The sequence below is a fragment of the Mesoplodon mirus genome (assembly GCF_964341445.2).
Source record: "Mesoplodon mirus genome assembly, chromosome: 2".
Classification (NCBI taxonomy): domain Eukaryota; kingdom Metazoa; phylum Chordata; class Mammalia; order Artiodactyla; family Ziphiidae; genus Mesoplodon; species Mesoplodon mirus.
In genome coordinates this window covers 14,886,916-14,907,898 of record NC_138977.1, presented here as the reverse complement: position 1 = coordinate 14,907,898, position 20,983 = coordinate 14,886,916, and the positions used below count along the sequence as shown (strand labels likewise).

Sequence of the window (20,983 nt, the reverse complement as noted above, 5' to 3'; positions counted from 1 at the left end):
TTCCTCTCCAATGTCCCTGAGGACAGCATTGTCTACTGCACGGGACTTTGTGCAACAAAGTGTCTTCTAATGAACTTTGATGCTGAGAAGTTTTGGTCTAAAGGGAAAGCAAATCAACCTCAAAATTCAACTGCCTTCCTATCCTTTATTCAAACTTGCTATTTGGTTTTACTCTCTGCAAACTTCCATGAAAACCCTGTTCTCAACTCTTCTGGAAACCTTCATTAATATAACTCTTGACTATAAATTGCTCCTGCACTGAAGTAATCCATCTATTTTTGAACCTTCAAAATGTACCCCACCATATTTTCACAGAAAACCCACTGCATAAAATGCTTTCCTCCTTCCAGTTGACTTGTGCTTATAAACCTGACATATGAGCCCACAACTTTGTACCAAGTTCCCTACTCGAAATCAAGAGCTGCCCAATCAATATTCTGCTATTGAAAAAGAGAACGTTGTGGCTTTGAGGCCACACACAAGGTTGGCCATTGTTGCTCTCACTTAATCCCCATAACTTCTCAGGAAGATGGTCATGTTTGGTAGTGTGGACATGGTAGTAATAAGATTTAATATTTACTTCATAGCTGTACTTTTTCATTACTTTCAAAATATTTCATTTCGTTTGTAATAATCCTGATTGGTAGAGACTTTTGCCAATTTAAAGATGAAAAGAAATAGTTTTAGAAAAGTAAAGTAACCTGATTAGTGGTAAAGTATAGTTGATTTACAATGATGTGTTAGTTTCAGGTGTACAGCAAAGTGATTCAGATATATGTGTGTGTAAACATATACGTATATTCTTTTTCAAAGTCGTTTCCATTATAGGTTATTACAAGATATTGAATATAGTTCCCTATGCTATACAGTAGGTCCTTGTTGTTTATTTATTTTATATATAGTAGTTTGTGCCTGTTAATCCCAAACTCCCAATTTATCCCTCTCCCTTCCCTCCCCTTTAGCAACCATAAGTTTGTTTTCTATGTTTCTGAGTCTATTTGTTTTGTAAATAAGTTCATTTGTATCATTTTTTAGATTCCACATATAAGTGATATATGATATTTGTCCTTCTTGGTCTGACTTACTTCACTTAGTATGATAATCTCTAGGTCCATCCATGTTGCTGCAAATGGCATTATTTTGGCTCAAGTTCTTTTGACAAAACAAAGTTGCTCTAACTTTCATGTTACTAATCAATTAACACCTACTGAATAATACTGTAGTTCAGAAATGACACAATTTTTGCCAGAAAATATTCTTATTTATTCGTTTAGTCTTTCACTCTGCTTTAAGAGTCCTCAATTCTAAAAGTAAAAAAAAAAAAAAAAAATTCTTCTCAGAAAGAGAGAAGCATTGCAGATTCTTAACAGAGATACATTTTTCCTCCTGGATTTCTAAAAATTTTAAATAACAAACATTTTTTAAAGTTTTTAATTAAAATTTATAAAATAAAAAAATTAAAGTAAAAAATTAACTAAGTATAGATTATCCATACTTTATAGTACAGAAAAAGGAAAAAATTCCAATAAAATTCAACATTGAGAAAAACTCTTAGTAAATTCTGAATGTGAGAGAACTTTCTTGATCAAATTAATGGTATCTATTGAAAAAAAAAAAAAACTAAAGCCAGCAACCTACTGAACTTAGAAGTGTACCCATCAAAGTCAGAAACAAGACGAAACACCAGCTATCACTACTTCTACTCAGCATTATCCTGTGAATCCTTGCCATTGTAATAAGAAAAAGAGTTATAACAATTGTAAAAGAAGAAAAAATTTGCTTCTTTTCTCATTGACATCTACAAAGAAAATCCAAAAGAGTAAATAAGTAAAATACAAAGAATTGCAGGAGAGTTCAGCAATACTGCAGGTTTAAAATCAATATACTGAATTCAATGTACTCCTATATAATAACTAATTAGAAAATGGAATAGGAAACAATACCATGTATAATACTTGCAGAGCTACAAAGTAATTAGGAATAAATCTAACAGAACACTCTAAAGACATTTTTATAAAAAATTACAAAACAAAGAAAATCTGAAATCTCATAAAGATGTTAGCTGCCCCTCAACTGATCTCTAGGTTCAATGCAATGTCAATAAAAATCCCCAACATATTGATAGGGAAGAACAAAGATAACTTTCAGTGAAAACAACAAGGTGAAGAGCCTTGTCTTGGGGCATTCTATGTTCACTACAAATTATAATAATTAAGGTACTGTGGTCATAAGGCAGAAATTTTTTAATAGACAAATGAAGGACAGTAAAAAGTCTAGATATAAACACATTGATATATAGAAACTTGACATATGGCAGAGATCAGATGATCTATTCAATAAAAGAAGCTAGGTTAACTGCTTATCTATACAGAAAGCAGAAAGTGTCTCTTTTTTTATATACAAAAATAAATTCTACATGGAATATTAAACCTTTTGGAAAAAAATACAGAAGAGTATCTTCTTTACTTTGGCAAAGGGAAGCTATCTTAAACAAAATACAGAAAGTAGAAAGCTTGAATAAAAGTATTGATATGTTTGACTACATTAAAATTAAAACTTTAAAAAAATAAAATATAAACAAAGTGAAAAGAGAAGTTAGAGACTTTGAGAATATATTTGTAAGCCATTTAATCAATGAAGATTAGCATCCAGAATATATACAAAACTCCTACAAATGACAAAGAGTATCCTTGACTAAACTTTAGTCAGGATCCTCTGAGCCCTGTTCTCAACCAGACCTCGTTCATGGGCTTCTTTGCCCCTCCTTCCAGAGTCCAGTTGTAGCAAGAATCCTGCTAAGTCAATTTAGTAAGAATCCCCATATTCTTGATATCTGATCATCTTGGCCTGCCTTTAGCAAGAATGCTGTCAAGTTGGTTTAACAAGGATCCCTCTTACTCTTGAGGTCCCCTCTTAGTAATTCTCTATCCACTGACACCCTCACTCTGCTTGTTAGCCATAAATCCTCAGCTGTCTTTGCTATATTCCGAGTTGAGCCCCATCTCTCTACTCTATTGTAATAGAGTTGACCCCTATCTCTATAATCTTGAATAAAGTCTTCCTTGCCATTTTAACAAGACTCAGAATAAATTTTCTTTCATACAAATCAATAAGAAAAACGATAAGCAACTCAACTAAAAATGTGTGACATAGATGAACAGGAAACACAAAAGTAAAATGGCCAATAAGCATATGAAGAGATGCTCAACTTCACTAGTAATCAGAAACATACAAAGATAATCACATAATCACAGAAAGATACCATTCCAAATTCATTAAATAAGCAATTGATTTTTTGAAGTCTAAAATTTCCAACAATTGCTAAAGATGTGGAGAAAATGTGAATTGTGCTGCTGCTCAGAGTGTAAATAAGCATAACAGTTCAGAGAGCAACTTGTTTTTCTTCAATAAAATTACATATGTGCGTACCGTATGACCCATTTCTCACAAGTCTAGCTATGTACCCCAACCTTTCTCACAGAGTTTCTGTGAGACAATTAAGCCCTAGTGCCTTAAGGCATCCATAGTATATAATAAATTATTTTCTTTTCTGTGCACTTTTCCATACATATGTTTTGCCTCCATAAAAATGTTTTCATTTAGAGAAAAAGTAATCATCTTTCCTCCTCCCCTCCTTCTTCCAGAGTTCTCTTTCCAACTGCTTCATTTCTGTTAATCACACTATAATTTTTTCTGAAACAGAGGCTCATGCACTCATTTTCGGTCTTTCCCTCCCAGAAGACCAACTCTTGCCAAGACAGGCCAGTACTATCTGGAACTCTTATCAAATATGTCTTTCTTTTTTTCCCACCAACATCAAACAGATCTTCTGTTTTCTCTCTTACTCTGCATTTTGTAAATCAAGTTGGAAACCAAGCAGTTTTTGGCATCTTATCCTGATAACTCACAAAAGGTTTCTGTACATTATGAGTAGTACTCTTTTTGAGTGAATTTTTAATGATTCTTTGGCAAACAATATGTGGGACAGAAATCAGTCAGAATTTCTCTGGCAATTTCTAGGGAGGTTGAGAAGACTTCTCTGGGAATGTCTCATTTTTTAATGCTTTTTCTTTCTTTTTCTTTTTTTTACTTTAAGATATTCATTATTTAACAGAAATTAAATTGTGTGTGTGGTCCATTTACAAAGGCAAAAGAAAACCCTAAAACCCTATAAGTTATAGCCAGACCTCAAATTTTCATAACATTTTAATTACGTTTGCATACAAATGGATTAAAATTATAAACTCTACAAAAAGTATTAACTGTATAAATGTTTATGAGCAACTAAAATATTCCCTTTTCATTTGGATATCATAGCAGTCCCTGACTGAGACCCTTAAGCAACTGTTTGTCCTTCAAATAGATTAAATAGTACGGATTTGGGTACCTTTCAAAGCCCTTTCACGTACCGTACATTACCTTATTCGATCCTCCCAGCTGACCTAAGAGTCGGTAGTACAAACTCTTTCTTTATGAATCTGCTGTGTCAATGGTGATGCTACCAGCCTCCCTGTGTGAAAACAGGGATGTCTTAGCTGGCCAAATGACGGGCTAATTTAAGGAACAACAGATAACCCTAAATCCCTCCTCACACTTGGTATCAACTAAAATGTTTGTGCCAAATTTACGTATTTGGGACATGGTCTTATCTGGAAGAGCAAACGTGGTACTTAATGGATAGTTCCCCTTTCTGGCAAGTTGCTCTGGTTGACATTCCAAACCTCTCCACTTTCGTTCTGATTTAATTTAGATTGCAGGTACTATCTCTAGTCGTGTGACTCGATTCACTGGTGCTCTATCTCAGCTTTCAAATTATCATTTTTACATTTTGTATCACTAAATTTTTCTTTTTTTTTTTTTTTTTTGCAACACGCGGGCCTCTCACTGTTGTGGCCTCTCCCGTTGCGGAGCACAGGCTCCGGACGCGCAGGCTCAGCGGCCATGGCTCACGGGCCCAGCCGCTCCGCGGCATGTGGGATCTTCCCAGACCGGGGCACGAACCCGTGTCCTCTGCATCGGCAGGCGGACTCTCAACCACTGCACCACCAGGGAAGCCCTAAATTTTTCAACTTTAGAATTTATCAGTATAAAATGTCCGTATCCAGATTTAAAAAGCTAAGAGCACTAACTACAACTCCTAATTCAATTTTAAAAGATTTTATGCAGCCCAATTATTTCAATAACACGACAATCAAATATCTTCCCTGCATAATTAAGGTGCCATTATTTTCATGTCCTTTCAAATGAACTGAATGTGTCAGAGTGTGACAGATACAACTGGATGGATGAGTGTGTAGCTGAACAACTCGGAGAGAGAATCTGCAATGCAAAAACTGATAATATCATTCAAGTGGTAAGTTACGTTGGACTTTAAAGTTTTATTCCAGGGTGAGTAAATGTTTCAAGTTCAATTAGTCTATCTGACAGAAGTCAATGGCAGGCTTGCAGGCATTTGCATTCAGGAAGTTGTCTTTACTACCAAATAGCCTTCAAGTTTTAAACATCAAACTTTAATTTCTAGGAAAGGCACTCAAATGTTTTAAAGGGTAAATAATAAAGATGAGAAAGCATGGAATTCTATGTTTTTATCCTTTCATTGTGGTACTCTATCCCACTGAAAAAAATACAAATCAATTCAAAAGCCTTTACGGCTTAGTATAAGAAGCCCTCTTCTAAATGATGATCTGTAAATAATTATGCACATAGATTTAAAAGTTAATCCCACAGGAATGAAAAGTGAAGCGATAGGATTTGATGAGATCACTATGATTAAAAATGAAGGAAAGAGAAGAAAAAAATTTGGTGAACGGAAGAGGGAGGGAAATATATATTGATTGCATGCATATAATGTCAGACACATTGTTACATAGTTGGCCTATAGTAAAAAATTTTCACAAAAACTTATTAATTTAAGGATTTTTGCTCCTCATTTTACAGATGAGTGAACAAAGACTCAGAGGTGTTAACTAACTTTCCCCAAATCACGCAACATATTTTATTGCCGAGACGTTAACACTGGCACCATGTAACTCCAAAACCCTTACTTCCTCCTCCCAGCTGTCCTGCCAAGAAAAGGAGATTCTGAGAAAGCACCAAGAAAATGGTAGCTAAAATGGCAGGAGAAAAATAGTATCATGTCACAGAAACTATCTAATGAGTAATTCCAAGAGGGAGGAAATAAGTTCCAGTAAAAAATCTGCCTTTATATTCCTAGCATTTAGCCAATAATAGGTATTCAGATGTGTGCTAAAGTACAGGAATGCTTCAGAAAGGGTGAGAATGAGTGTTAAGAATACAGCCTGCTGCCTAGAAAAATCACTTGTGTCATTCCAGAGAGAAATTTCAGAGAATAGGTAGTGAATTTTTGAATTACAACAAACATTTGAGGAGATGATGAATAAGAGGAGCGAGCACGTAAAGACTAGTCAGCAAATGGAAATAATAGGCAGTGTAGTCAGGGTAATGGTTAACCATCCCAGGAGCCAGGAAGCCTGGACTGAAATCCTAACTTGGTACCCATGTGACCTTGGCTAAGTTACTCAACTTCTCTGTATATCAGTTTCACATCCTTAAGATGGAGATAATTACTGTACTCACTTCATACAGTTGTTACCCTGAGCAGTAAATGAGTTAATATATGTAAAGCACTTAAGACAGTGTCTGACACATATTCTTATTTCAGTATTAGCTGACGTTTCAAGAAATTGGACAGTGTAGAGAAGAAGATTTGAGAAATCTTAGGGAGCGGCAGAGTCAGGAAAAAAGAATAGTTTAAGGAAGAAGAGACTTTCAATGTTTGTAGACATGGGGAGAAGGAAAGATTCAGGAAAGATAAATGAAACCGGAAGAGGCCATGGGAAAGATGAGCACATGTGGAGGAACTGGCCTTAAAAAAAGAGAAAGGATACAAGTTCTGACACAAAAGGGAAGGTAGACAGCAGATGCACGGAGCACTTTTCAGGAAGTAACAGATGGGGTGAGACAGCAAAGTTCACAGAGTTTCCAAATCATCTTCGCAGTCTCCTCATTAAAGGAAGAAAAGGTTGTAGTGAGAATTTTGTGGAGTAATGAAAATTTTTTTGGAACAGTTATTCTTGAAAATGTGAAAAGGTGTTCACTAAAAATGAATAAAAGTGGACTTAGTAAAGCGTGGGCTAAGCTCAGACAGAGGAGATTCAAGTACAAATTTTTATGACTTTCAAAACACACAGACTGCAGCCTGATAAAATAGTCTGTGGGGTGCAAGGAAGCATGGAGATGGACCCAGTGAGAAAACAAATGCCACCAAGAACCAAGGTGGACTCAGAATCCCTCCTCATGATTGCGTAGGGGCAGCGTTTGCCTCTAATTCAACCAGCTTTTTTGTAAGCATCTGTCAATCAAGACCAATGAAAACCATTTCTTATATAATTTATTATATGTATCATTTTCAATTTTAACTAATTGTTAGTATAACCCCATAAAAGGAAGTAACTGATTTCTGTTTTTAAATCTTGTGATATTCAAAAACTACCAAATGTAAAACAGATAGCTAGTGGGAAGCAGCCGCACAGCACAGGGAGATCAGCTCGGTGCTTTGCGGTGACCTAGAGGGGTGGGACAGGGAGGGTGGGAGGGAGACGCAAGAGGGAGGAGATATGGGATATATGTATATGTATAGCTGATGCACTTTATTATAAAGCAGAAACTAACACACCATTGTAAAACAATTATACTCCAATAAAGATGTTAAAAAAATAACTATATGATTTAAAGTAGTGAATAGGTCTTTGGTGAAATATTGCACACTAGACATACATATTTTTCTCTAGTCCCTCCTGAGACTTCCTAAAACTAAAGACTAAAAATGACATAAGTCACAAGGACAGAAAGAATGGAAGATGAGAGCACTGAGATATTTATTTTGGAGGATGAAAAGAGGAGGATGAGCTCTGACTCCACAGAGGAAAAAAGTCAAAAGAAACAAAGTGATGCAGGGCCCAGAACATCAGAAAAGTTTAGAGAATGGAGGCGCCAACTGCCTCTGAGAGAAAGAGTGGAGCTAAAAAAAGGAAATCAGTTGTAAATTTATTTAGGGAGCAATAAAAAACCCAGATTATTGCTCCCAAACCAATTCAACAAGGCAGCCACTCCAAATGATGACTAGAGATTTACCCACTGGGGAAACTGAACCAGAAGAGGCCCTCGATCCAAGGACACAAAGCGAACTGAAGGCTAGAGTGAAATACAGTACTGAAGACAAGGGTATCAAGTCAGATATTCACAGTGCTTCAACCCCTTTCTCTCCCACCCTCCTTCCCAATATGGGCAGCCAGGAATGCACACCATCCTTCCCACCTCTGGGCAAGAATGGAGAAAAACCCATCACGCAAGAGAAAAGAGCAGTAGGCAAGCCCCACACATATACACAGAGCTTCTGATTTGGTTTTTTTGGACTTGAAAAAAGGATGTTTTCCACTTTTGTGTATAATATTTTGGTATACTATACAATACATCAGTTATGCTATGGAAGGGCAGAGAGTTTGTTCCGCCCCACTGATGAATTCTCAGTACTCAGAATAATGCCAAGTACATATTAGGTACTCAATAAATACTTGAATGAATGAAGTGTTTTTAAAATCTCCTGGACTCTCATGGATACCCCAAGCACCTCAAAAACGTTATCTTTATATTTGTAGAGCATCACTTCCTTTCAGTTATTGACAAAGTCATAACATCACCACACTTGGCAGTTAAATTCCACTTCATTGCCCCTCGATTTTAAACATAAAATTCACAATAGTCAGTTTCTAAAAATGGCTGATATTAATTGTTCTTCTGTTAGGAAGAATAAGTGGCTCATATCACTTCATATTTAAGAGCATTCATTCTTAAATGAAAGCACAGGAGGTTTCATTTAGAAAAAGATACTGATTTTGTACTACTGGAGGAATGAGCTAGATGGGCCCTCTAGTGGCCTGGAAGAGCTAAAACACCCCGAAGTACTTGACATTCCTGAGGAATCAATGTCTACTAAACAGTCTTTCTGAAGCTGTAGACTCAGGGGGAAAAGACCCACCTGGCTGCGGAGTTACTGCAATGACTTCTCCCTGTGTTTGCATAGTAGTCAGAGAGAGCAAGGAACAGAGCACGAGTCACAGGGTGAGATGTGAAACGTTACTTAGAGGCACTAACGGGATAACTGGAGAGATGGAATCCTGAGCTCCAGTTTGTCCCTCATAACTGCTTCCTTATTATGCCTCTATCACTGCTACCTTCCCCCCAGACCATGAATGCTCCTACATGCCCACAGCAACGCGCACACACGTGCCACACAGGCTGCGGTGCAAACATTTACTGAGACTGGAACAAGGGTACTACGGAAGTTTCACACCATTTGTCTAAATATTTAAAAGTTATAATCAAGCTAACAAACTGTTAAATAAAATATCTTCTATCCTCATACTGTGATAAAGTCGCTTCCATGGCAATAAAGTTTTTAAAAATACATGTAAAACTATCGTTTTTATATGAGTGAATATAGACAAAATACCAAAGGCAACTAAACTTAAACATTGTTGCATTTCTGAGTATTCGGTGATGAACCAAAATTGTCTGGATGAATATTGATAAAGGCATCCCGAAGTCATGCATTTTAATTATTCTATAACATTTCTTTTGTTCTTCCTATATTCCAGAAAAACCAAGAATCATGTTGTTGTAATCCAGATTGTCATATAATTTGTGTTCTTTTGATAGCACTGTCAAATTAAACTACTTTTCTTAACTCGCTCTTAGATGGTTTCTTATTATCTTCAATTTGGAAAAACTTCACTGTGTCAAAACAGTAAAAACAGGAAGTGTCAACAAAATTCTCAGGGCAATGCTTGGGCTTCGAAATAAACCATGAATTTTATACGTCATGTTCAATCATTGTAATGGGGTCACCCAGGTTAAATATATTCTCATCATATAAAATACTAGAAAATATTCTAATTTTATTATTAAAATCAGTATCACTCATATTTCTCTATCTATTGTCTCTTAAAGCAATATCTGGACCCTGATAGCATTTCTTAAATGTCTCTTCTTTCCTCTGTTTTTAATGCGATGTGAAGAGAAAACCGAAAATAACAGTGTGTTGCTCAATTTGTTTAAATCTCTCTTAACTAGAGATTGTACCTACAACCAAAACGGCCAGAAAATAGTCCCCAGATGAAATTAGCATCAGGACTTTCTATGTGGCTCATGTCAAGGCCTGGTTCATGGCTGTCATCCTGGCACACACCTTCTCTACTTCAGGTGGACTTCTCATTCCTAGAAGTAGATTTCAAGACTCCTAGCTTCCTTCTGCTCTCTCACTGGATTGGTAGTTTACCCAGGTTTACAATTCCACAGTTGCCTCTGTTCAGAATATTGAAGGTACTGTGCCACTGGTCTCCAGCACTGATGTCAGGAAATCCAATGCCATTCAGCTCCCCGTTCCCTTGTATGGGACCCATTTGATTATTCTCAAAGCTTTTGGAACATTATTTTCCCAGATATTTTCATGGCTGGTTCTTCTTTCTCATTATCCAATTCTCCTCTGACCTCTTAAGGGACCGTTCTTGATAGATCAAAGAAGCCTCCACATGTCACTGCCACATCACCATGTTTTATGTTCATCGAAATAGTTAATGCTACCTGATATTTTCTTGTTTTACTCTTTTCTATATTATCTATTTCTGCTGAATAAACTATAAGCTTCACCAGAATTTGTTTGCTTCTGAATCCCCAGTGCCTAGGACAGTGAGCAGGCACTTAATAAATGTTTATTAAATAAATGAATGAAAGCCTGTATATTAGCACTTCTACCAGAAGCAGAGAAAGAAGGGCCATTTGACTGATATTTCTAAATTACGTAAAACAGGATCCTGTCTAGGACCCCATCTTTGCCACGGTGTTTGTGTTTACTGCAAACATGTCTTCTGGCCACTGTGAATCAGAAACCAGGAGTCCTAAAACTTTAAAACTAAAGTCAAACTTTTGAGCAGATCAATTTTATTTGTTCTCAGAAAGCACTAACCATGGGCCAAAAGTATCATCTTCGCTCTACAAAACTTAATATTTATTAAGAGTTAATGTTATCATCTTGATCCTAACAGAACAGTGACATGATGAAGGCAATCCAGCAAGGCGTATAAGAGTGCAAGCTTCCGCATCAGATGGCCTCAGTCCTGATAGAAGCCTCGTCATTAGGAGATGTGTGTCCTTGGGTTTATTTAACCTCTCTAAGCCACAATCTCCTAATTGTAAGAGTGCTTGTCTCCTAGGCTATTATGAGGATCAAATGAGATCATTCATCTAAAGTTCTAGGCATAGTCCTTGAACATTTAATAAAGGTTAGCTGTAATTATTATAGGAAATTATCTATTTGAACATTTACATATTCTTTGCAAAGTCTTGCCTAAAAGCATCATTCACTATATTGCATGAAATAATTTCCTCTCTTAGCTTAGTGCTCACATAAAACTGCCTTTTCAATCCCTCCTGAGATTTTCCTTAATCGGGTGGGAAGAAGTATAGGACCAATCATATTTTCTTTCCAGAAGGAAACTCAGATCATTTGCGTTAATAACCTCTTCCAAATATCGTTTTTCTTCTTTTTTTTTCTTAGCTGACTTCCTTCTGATTTTATTTTTAATTATCGTCTTTTATATTGTATTTAACTTTGTAGCTTTTGGATCTGTCATTTATGAGCTGAGAGACCCTGGAGAGGTTACTTAGCATCCAAAGCTCCACTTTCTTTATCTGTCAAATGAGACATGTGTGGACACCCATGACACTAGCATCCCAGTCTCCCTTTTAATAACCACTCTTCTACCGCATCCATATTCCCTTGGGGCCATACAAAGGGCTCAACCCTCTAAGCACTTAGATTAGTCTAGAAGTGGACATCTAATTTAAGCTGGACCAAGGAGACACTCGCCAGAAATTTGGGATTTAGGACTTAAAGAGGCAGGTCCATTTCCTTCTAGTAGCCTAAATTATAAAACATAAATCCCAGGAGTTGCTAGTGACTATGGTTCCCGTTTATGAAGGAGCCCATCCACAGTGAAAAAAGAGAATGACTCTAAGATGCAGAGAGGAGAAGGGAGTGGGAGTCCTAATAATTCTAATGGTTCCAGGGTTGTTGATCTTCCTATAGCCTGGCTATCCCATTAGATAGCCACTATCTTTCCAATAAATTCTCATTTTTGCATACATAATTTGGGTTTGATTCCCAAATACTTCTAATACATAGAAAATAACCCCTGCTTTTAGTTCTAATAGTTCTAATATGTAGTTCTAATATGTAGAAAAGAATCCCTACTTTTAATCGTTGTTATAAAAAGTAAATGAGATAAAATAAGTGCTGGCTTATTACCTGGCATATAATACTTGCTCAAGAAATAATACCTATTAACATTATTTAGAAAATGGGAATGAAAATTCTAAATCAATTAATTAATGAACACAATTTTAATAGCTTACAAGTCTTCTTTCAGTTTCAAAATCACTCAAAGGGATTCTTTGGTTTTGTATCTCGAAAGAATTGCAAAATAAGAGAAATGCTCTAAATTAATTTTGCCACATATGATTGTATAAATCTTAGTAACTCTTACATAGTTAAACAATCTTAGAGAATACTAAAGCCTCCAACCCAGCAACCTACAATTTATTGCTAAACTCGCATATTTGCAGTAAATTGATGGAGGGAAAGTGGAAAAAGAAACAAACTTACATTCCACTTATCCCACACATGCAGGAATAAGTCTGATACAATTAAATGTGCAAAATACTGACTGGCTGCATGCACAACAGTCTCACATAGTGTGAAGGATGCAGTAAAGAGAATTACAATACCTGTAGAGATACCACACTGACATTATCAAAATGAAGGTGTCCATTAGGCTCTGTGACAGCTGGATTTGCATAACATGTCACACCATTGATGGCAGGTAACGTTTTAGGCTGATGAGTTTTTTCTTGAGAAGAACCAAAGTCATCATTTCCAAAGTGGGTATGCCCATCCTACAAGAAAAATAAGGGAGGAAAAGGTTATAAGAAGAAACAAAGATGGCTCATACAGGCAAGAAAATAGAGAATTTAATGGTTTTTATTTATAAGAGAAAAATTTTATATCTATTCTGTATATAGTATAATCTTTTTAGATTTATAAAATTTCTCTTCCTTTAAATGTATCTTCATTTATTAGATTCTCCTGTTTTTGTTTTTTCATGTTAGGGTGCATATACCTTCTTATGTTGGTGGATATGAATGGAATACAAATTATGTGCATCTGTAATTGGACATTAAGTTGTTAGTATTTTCTCCAAATTCTACAATAAGAATCAAGTGTTCCTCTTATACTTATCAATATATTGATCCTTTTCTTTCTCTCCTCACATTCATAAGTCTAAAAACCGAACTGTTCACATAATTGTAAGAATAAAATTCCTGCCTTTATTTGCCTATATAAAGTAGCTTTAGTGGGTAAAACATTAAACATTTTAAATAAAGTCCATTTACCTGACCATACGTCTTCAATAACATCTTAAGTGTTCTTTCAAAAAAGAAAAGTATGTAAAATCCACCAAACACAGCAACTGCCTTCTCAACATACTTGTCAATTTTGGGATTGAATCCAAATGCCTAAGGGAGAAAAAAAGGCAATTCAGGTAAGACCAAGTAATTTAATTTGATTCAGTAAATAATTTTCACCACAGTCCTAAGTCCATCCTTCACATCCAGGTAATATTGGGAATTTACCTGCCAAAATCATAAAACAAAAATGCTGAAATCTGAGTAATCAAACTGTAAGAGATAGCACCGAAGTCTTATAACCAGAGGAAGTCCTATTAAATAAAGCCCCCAGAGTACCTTATAGTTTCCTAGCTATAACACCTTCAGCGATACTTGCCTTGAGAAAGTAAACTTTTAGCAGTAAAAAAGCAGCACTGATTCCTGTATTTATAAGATAATATTAGACATGGGTAATTAAGACAAATGAGACATTGATTATCCACTTTTACTAAAAGTAATATATTTGCCCATAATTTCCAGAGTCAACTTTTTAAAGCAAATATGGCAGGTCACTTGGATTACTGTTTTCCCAAGAGAGAGCCCCTTGAACTTAGAGGATCCTAATAAGTCCTAAAGAGATAAATAAATCGAGGACTGAGCCCCAGAATAAGGAAGAAAAGATACAGGATACCAGGCACTCACACACACACATACACACACACTCACAAATGATGAGAATGAAATAATTCATTGTTTAAAGGACACAGGACAAGAGCTGGAGTTTGAAATTATAGAGTCAAGATGTTCTAGGCAGACAAGAAATACAAACTTAAAATAAGTAAAATAGCAGGGGAGCATAACATGTGAAAAGCCACAGCTTTATACCATTCCACACATTGTAAATTTCCCTTCTGAACAGCAGTCTAGAATAGAAAATGCCTGGGTTCTTGTTCTACATCTGTCTCTGGGGAGACCTCATGCCACATCTTCTTTTCAGTGACTTCTCCAGACCTATTTACACAGTGCAAAAATGGCATAAAAATACCTACTCTATACAACTAACACAGTGGTTATGAAAATAAAATAGCAAAGGGGAAATAATTTTGCCACAAAAGAAGTAACTATCAGGACTTCCCTGGTGGCGCAGTGGTTAAGAATCCACCTACCAATGCAGGGGACACGGGTTTGAGCCCTGGTCAGGGAAGATCCCATATGCTGCGGAGCAACTAAGCCCATGCACCACAACTACTGAGCCTGTACTCTAGAGCCCGCGAGCCACAACTACAGAGCCCACGTGCCCCAACTACTGAAGCCTGCGTACCTAGAGCCCATGCTCCGCAACAAGAGAAGCCACCGCAATGAGAAGCCCGTGCACCGCAATGAAGAGTAGTCCCTGCTCGTTGCAACTAGAGAAAGCCCATGCACAGCAGCGAAGACCCAACACAGCCAAAAATAAAAAGTATATAAATTTTTTAAAAAAATTTTTTAAAAGAAATAACTATGTAAATTGGGGGTATTATTAAAAAGATAGATTCTCTAGTGTTTACATAATTCTCTGCTCATATCCATAATTCCCTAATTATCACAGAAAGGCAAAAGAACCTGTGTAAGTGCTGTTGAAGAAGTTTATTTTCCTAATAGACATTTTAATGTATTATTACGTTTTCAATAAAACAGGGAACCTCAAAATCATAAATGTACAATCCTCAGTCCACATACCATGTCAGTTTGTTTAATTTAATTTGACTCACCACAAATCAGGTGAGTTAATATATATAATACTATATCAAATATATTACATATAGTTTTTAAAATCAGAAAATCTGTTTTGTCATCCTAGCTTTGTTACTAGCTGATTATATGGCTGTAATCAAGTCATTTAATCCCCTTGGATTTTAATTTTTTCATCTCTACAATTGAGGCTTTGAAGTAGATGTTCTCCTAGGTCCTTTCTAGATATAATAATAATTTTAAAAACTATGACTTTAAGAAGTTACATCCCCACTTTCATATATAGCTGCGAAAACTAAAAGGAGCTTTAGTTATAATTTTCTAAAACTTATGAGCTGAAGGTGATACTGTACATTTTCTTTTTGTTCAGAGCTTGCCCCTCCATCTTTGTGTGTGCACGAGTGGGGAGATACTGTCCACGTGTACATGTGTTTCTCCAGTTGCCCTTTGTGACTCCCTCCTGTTAATGTCTCTTTCTCCTTCCTGTCTCTTTTCCTCTCACTTATTCGCCTCACTCCATCTCTCTTCCTTATATGGCCACATTACAGATTTGAAATAAAACATATATATCATGTGCTGATGAACTGAATAGCACACTGTAGTCAATGGCAGATCAATAATACGTTTTACCAAAGGAACAAATAAGCTGCTGTTTATTTATTGGCCTTCGATTGATTTTTATCCACAATCAAAAAGAATGAAAAGGTTTGTCAACCATGTTCTAATTTACCCTCTAGTCTTCTTTAGCTGTAGTAAATACATGGAGGAATTTTTTTTTAACATCTTTATTGGAGTATAATTGCTTTACAATGGTGTGCTAGTTTCTGCTTTATAACAAAGTGAATCAGCTATACATATACATATGTTCCCATATCTCTTCCCTCTTGCGTTGCCTTCCCACCCTCCCTATCCCACCCCTCTAGGTGGTCAAAAAGCACCGAACTGATCCATGGAGGAATTCTGTTGTATATCTTAGTAAATTTGACACTGCGTGCACTTCAGAAATAAACAAGTAAATAATAAAAAGAGTGTAGAAAAATTAAGTTCGCCAAATGTGAGACAGAATAGAGTCGTAAGGCCTTCCGAGGTGTCCCAGAGCTGTCTGAGCACGTCCTGGTGCCTGGCCGCCCAGAATATTAATTTTCTCTCTGACGCTGACTTCCTCTGCAGCTTGGGACAAGCTTTTTCATTTGCTGTGATTCAGCTTTCTCTTATCCAAAACACTATAAACCAGACCATAAAATGCTGCAAGAATTATGGAGGCTTAAAATGTACAAAGTGCTGAAACATTTAAGAGAAACAATTATTCACAGAAACAAACAGCCAACCTCCTTACCTCTGGTATAAGTTGGAAAATTGCATTTGAAAATAGAGTCCCAATAGCCAGCCCCACAAAATAGGTCAAAATCTTAGGGAAATAAGATTTCTTTATCAACGGAGTCAAAATCAGTCCGAGGAGAGATGCCAGATTAATAATTGTCACTGACAGGAAGCCATATCCCCAAACTGTGGATCAGAGGGAAAAGAGTAGAAATTAATTAGAGCATAGGAGCCAAATGACATCTCACTGTACATTAAGTCTGAAACACATTTCATCTTTAAAAGCTTGAAACAGGTATCTTCCTTAAAACAATGAAACCTTCTCACTGACAATTATATAGAAAATTACTGAGAATATAAATATTAATAGTAACACTGCCTATGCTTTCCTCAGTCCTAAGTCATCATTATGGGGTTACAGACTTTTATAGCTTGCAGGGAATTTGAAGAACATCTAGCAGAGTGATCATCCAAGGCCCACAGGCTCCAAGCTACCTAGCTGCATCTGTGGCTCAAAGCCCAGTTTAAAACTAGGCCTTTCAGAGGACTAACAGAGGCAGTGTGTGTTTCGGGGAGAAGGTATGGGGTGACGAGGGCAAGCAGAGGGGTGGGGTTGTTAGCTTCAAGATGACCATAGTTGCTGACACTGAGCTCGTCATAATCATTTGTCTGCAGGCCCTGTGGACAGCACCTCCTCGGGGAAGACAGCACCTCAGCCCCCTGCTTGGGCCTCCAGGGAGCCCCAGTGCAGTGAGCACTCAAGAAGGGAGCACATGGCAGCAGCAGAGAGTGGGTACGTTGCACAACTCCCCCTACCAGGCTCAGACGAAGGCAACAATATCCCACAGAGTGGAGACTGGTGAAAAGGGACGTGGAACATTCTTCATGTCTCCATCCTAGGGCCTGGCCCCCTAGTGGTGCTTAAAAAATGTTCCTTAAAATGAAATGAACGGATGGCATCCTAAGGTCAATATCTCCCCGGTTATCCTAGAGGGGATGGTTTTAAAACAACATGGGAATGCGAGTGAAACAGACTGTGTGAACCGTACAGGGGCAGGTGGCAGTGCAGGCTGAGATACCAACTGCCTCCAGAACTGTGCCACGTTGGCTTTGCCTGCAGCCCCACTGACTGTGCGCTAAGGACAGTGTGAAAGATTAGAAAGCTGCCTCTGCATTGTCACTTCTTTAAAATGCCCAGAAAAACATTTTTAAGTGTCGGGGCACTTTCCTCATTGACACTATCCCTGGAGTACGTAGTAACACCAAATGCTTGGAGAGTGTTTGCCACGTGCCAGGCACCATACTAAGTGCCTAACCTGTATTAATTCATTTGATCTTCACAAAACCCTGCGAAGCAAGTACTATTACTACCTCCTTCATGCACTTGAGGAAACCAAGGTACGTGGAGTTCAAATCAGCTGCCCGAGTCATGTGAATAGAACGCAAGACTTTGAACCCAGTCTGGCTCCAGGGTCCACATTCATTAGCAATATGCTTCATTACTCCTTAGAGGTAATCTAATTTTTAAAAAGCTCAAGGGACTCAACCAAACTGTGAACATGTTATATTGTGCTTCATGAATACAGGATTGCTCACCATTATTCTAGTGATTCTAACTACAAATAAGCCATCTTAGCAAACATTTATGGAGCCTAGGTTGTAGACCAAACAGTGCTTCCTGCCAACAAGGAGCTTGGACCTTTGGCTTGGGGATGCTAGAGGGCGCACACATACACAAAGCAAAACAAGGTAGCTTGTGCTGAGTACCACATGAAAAGGACAGATAATAAACATTACGTCACCACAAGAACCATCGCAGCACTGATCATGCCTTTATCTTCTGCAGATAATTTCCTATCAGTTCCAGACTCCTAACCATGCCCCAGAGTCATCTCATGGGACTCACAAAGGTCCACCTCATTCCCATCTATTACCTTATCACCTAAAGCAACACTACCCACTCCCCTTAGCGTGTCCACCTCTTCCTCCATGGTATAATCTATGTGTAGTTGCCCTTAACACAAACAGTCTTCTATCCCATCACTAGCCTACATGTGTTCATTCATTCAACAGACATTTATAATCTAATTAGGTAGACAAGATATATACAAGTTGGAAACTAAAATCAAAATGCAAAGAACTTTTTGAGTACCAAACAGAGGCAAAGCCACTACGCATATTAAACTCATCAGCTTCCCCTGAGAAATCCTATTTCACTACCCTTGTCCACTGTCTCCATAAATAGCAGAAACATCAGGATCAATTTCAATTTCTCACTCTCCACAGTCAATTCCAAAGACAATTAGTGACCAAACTCTACGAATTTTGCTTGAGATATCTCACTCCACGTTGTCCATCGCATCACCTCCCACTCCTCATCTGGTGCACTATGACAGCTTTCTGTCTGGTCTTCCTCCCCGTACTTGACATGGCCACCAATCTTATTATCCTAAAACACAGTTCTGATCATCTCGTGCCCCTATTTGCAGCTGTCCTTCATCAACGGACTGTCACACAACCTCTCCAATGTTATTTACCCCCTTATCAACATGGCCTTTATGCAGACACAATGTTTTCCAAATATAGAATTACCTTTGCACTGTGGTTCTTTATCTGAAAACACCTTTTCTATCTTCACTGTCTGACAAACTCACACACGGCTCTCCAAGCCAATGCAAAGACCTCCTCCATGAAACTTTCCTGGATTTTCCAGGCAGCAATCCCTTGCTCATCAAGTTTCCCATAGTTCTTTGAAGGTATTTGGGCCACTTACCATTTCTTGTGTGCTACCATCATTTTATTACTTATATATTCGTCTACATGATACAAATGATAAGATTTTCAAGGACAGGGGCTATGTTTTATTCTTCCTCAGAGCCTAGAATGTTGCCCAGCAAATAGCATACATATCTTGATGAATGAATGAATGCCATATTTTCAAGGTGCAGCCCAGAACTCTGTCAAAAAATTACCAACTCATTTGCTTGTCCAACATTTCTAACCTTCCTTATAGTATTGTGCACATCAGAACCACTTGGGGAACTGTGGGAGTGGGAACTGTCATGCTCCAGGCACACAGCATAGTCTCCCCACCTTCTTGCATTGTTAGCACATTATTCAGGGAAAAAAGATTCATTCATCCACTCAACCTGAGCACCAAAGAATGAATTAGTATAAGAATACTCCTTGGGCTTCCCTGGTGGCGCAGTGATTGAGAGTCCGCCTGCCGATGCAGGGGACACGGGTTCATGCCCTGGTCCAGGAAGATCCCACATGCCGCGGAGCGGCTGGGCCCGTGAGCCATGGTCGCTGAGCCTGCGCATCCGGAGCCTGTGCTCCGCAACGGGAGAGGCCACAACAGTGAGAGGCCCACATACCACAAAAAAAAAAAAAAAAAAAAGAATACTCCTTGGACCTCTCCATATACACAGAGGTCTCCCTCTAATGATCTGTTTCAGAGAAAATCCTTTCTCTCTGCTTCTTAGTGAACTCTGAAGAATTTTAATACATTTTCAAGGAATATTAGTAACAATAGCAAACATTTATTGAGTGCCCACAATGTGTTAAGATTCTTCTAAGAACTTCACCTTTTTAAGCTCATTTAATTCTCCTATTTCATAGTTTTTAGAAGAATTGAAATAAAACCAGTTAGTTCAGACCCTGTAATATAGTAACTCTTCAATAAATGCTATTATATATATTTTTTAAGTTAGTCAGTAGACATCACGTAAATTTTAGTTCATTTGGATCACTGTTATACAATGAAAGATGAGCAAACCAGGAGTCAGGAGCCCTGGGCTCTCATCCCCGCTCAGGTATGTACCTAGAGGAAGCCATTTAACCTCTCTGGAACATAGACTTATGTCCTCAACTGTATTACAGAGTTGGACAGTGTGATTTTCAGGGATACTATTAAGGATAAGATACTATTATTCTTATCTGTTATTTGAACTGAATGGTATTCTGTGATCTTAAAAAAAAATGAGGCAACTTTGGACCATTAACTTATTGCTAAAAATGTAATTAATCTCCTAGAGAATTTAATTTACCATCAGTTTATTGCACTCATCAATATGAGTTTCTAAAGTACCTGAGAGGCAATTTCAAAATCACAAACGGTAAGGTCTCAGGTAAGTGAGATTCTTTTTATCTGCCCATTGAAATATCAGAGTTTGGCTTGCTTTTATTTTGGTTTTTCATTCCCTTGAATGAGCTCAAAATTGACTCTATATTAAGTGAACTATTATATAAAGAATCCAGGGCATTTCATTGTTTAAAATATCCTTTCTTTGTTAGAAAAGAACAGGCTTACACAGGGGCCAGGGAATAGAGTCAACCTATGAGCATATGCATAAGAAGAGCGAAGACATATTTTTCCTACTCTGTTGCAGGCACTGTTCTAGGTACT

At 37.5% G+C, this 20,983-nt stretch overlaps 1 protein-coding gene across 2 annotated transcripts in view; it reads right to left on the bottom strand.

Moving 5' to 3' along the window:
• Nucleotides 1–20,983, bottom strand: part of SLC39A8 (solute carrier family 39 member 8) — a 73,346-nt gene that overhangs the window by 23,655 nt on the left and 28,708 nt on the right. For both annotated transcript variants that reach the window (XM_082636801.1, XM_082636802.1), the window contains exons 4-6: nucleotides 16,592–16,761; nucleotides 13,531–13,653; nucleotides 12,865–13,032 (exon numbers count right to left, since the gene is read on the bottom strand). In XM_082636801.1, the coding sequence (XP_082492927.1) occupies nucleotides 12,865–13,032; nucleotides 13,531–13,653; nucleotides 16,592–16,761 (461 nt within the window). The remainder of the gene's footprint in view (nucleotides 1–12,864; nucleotides 13,033–13,530; nucleotides 13,654–16,591; nucleotides 16,762–20,983) is intronic.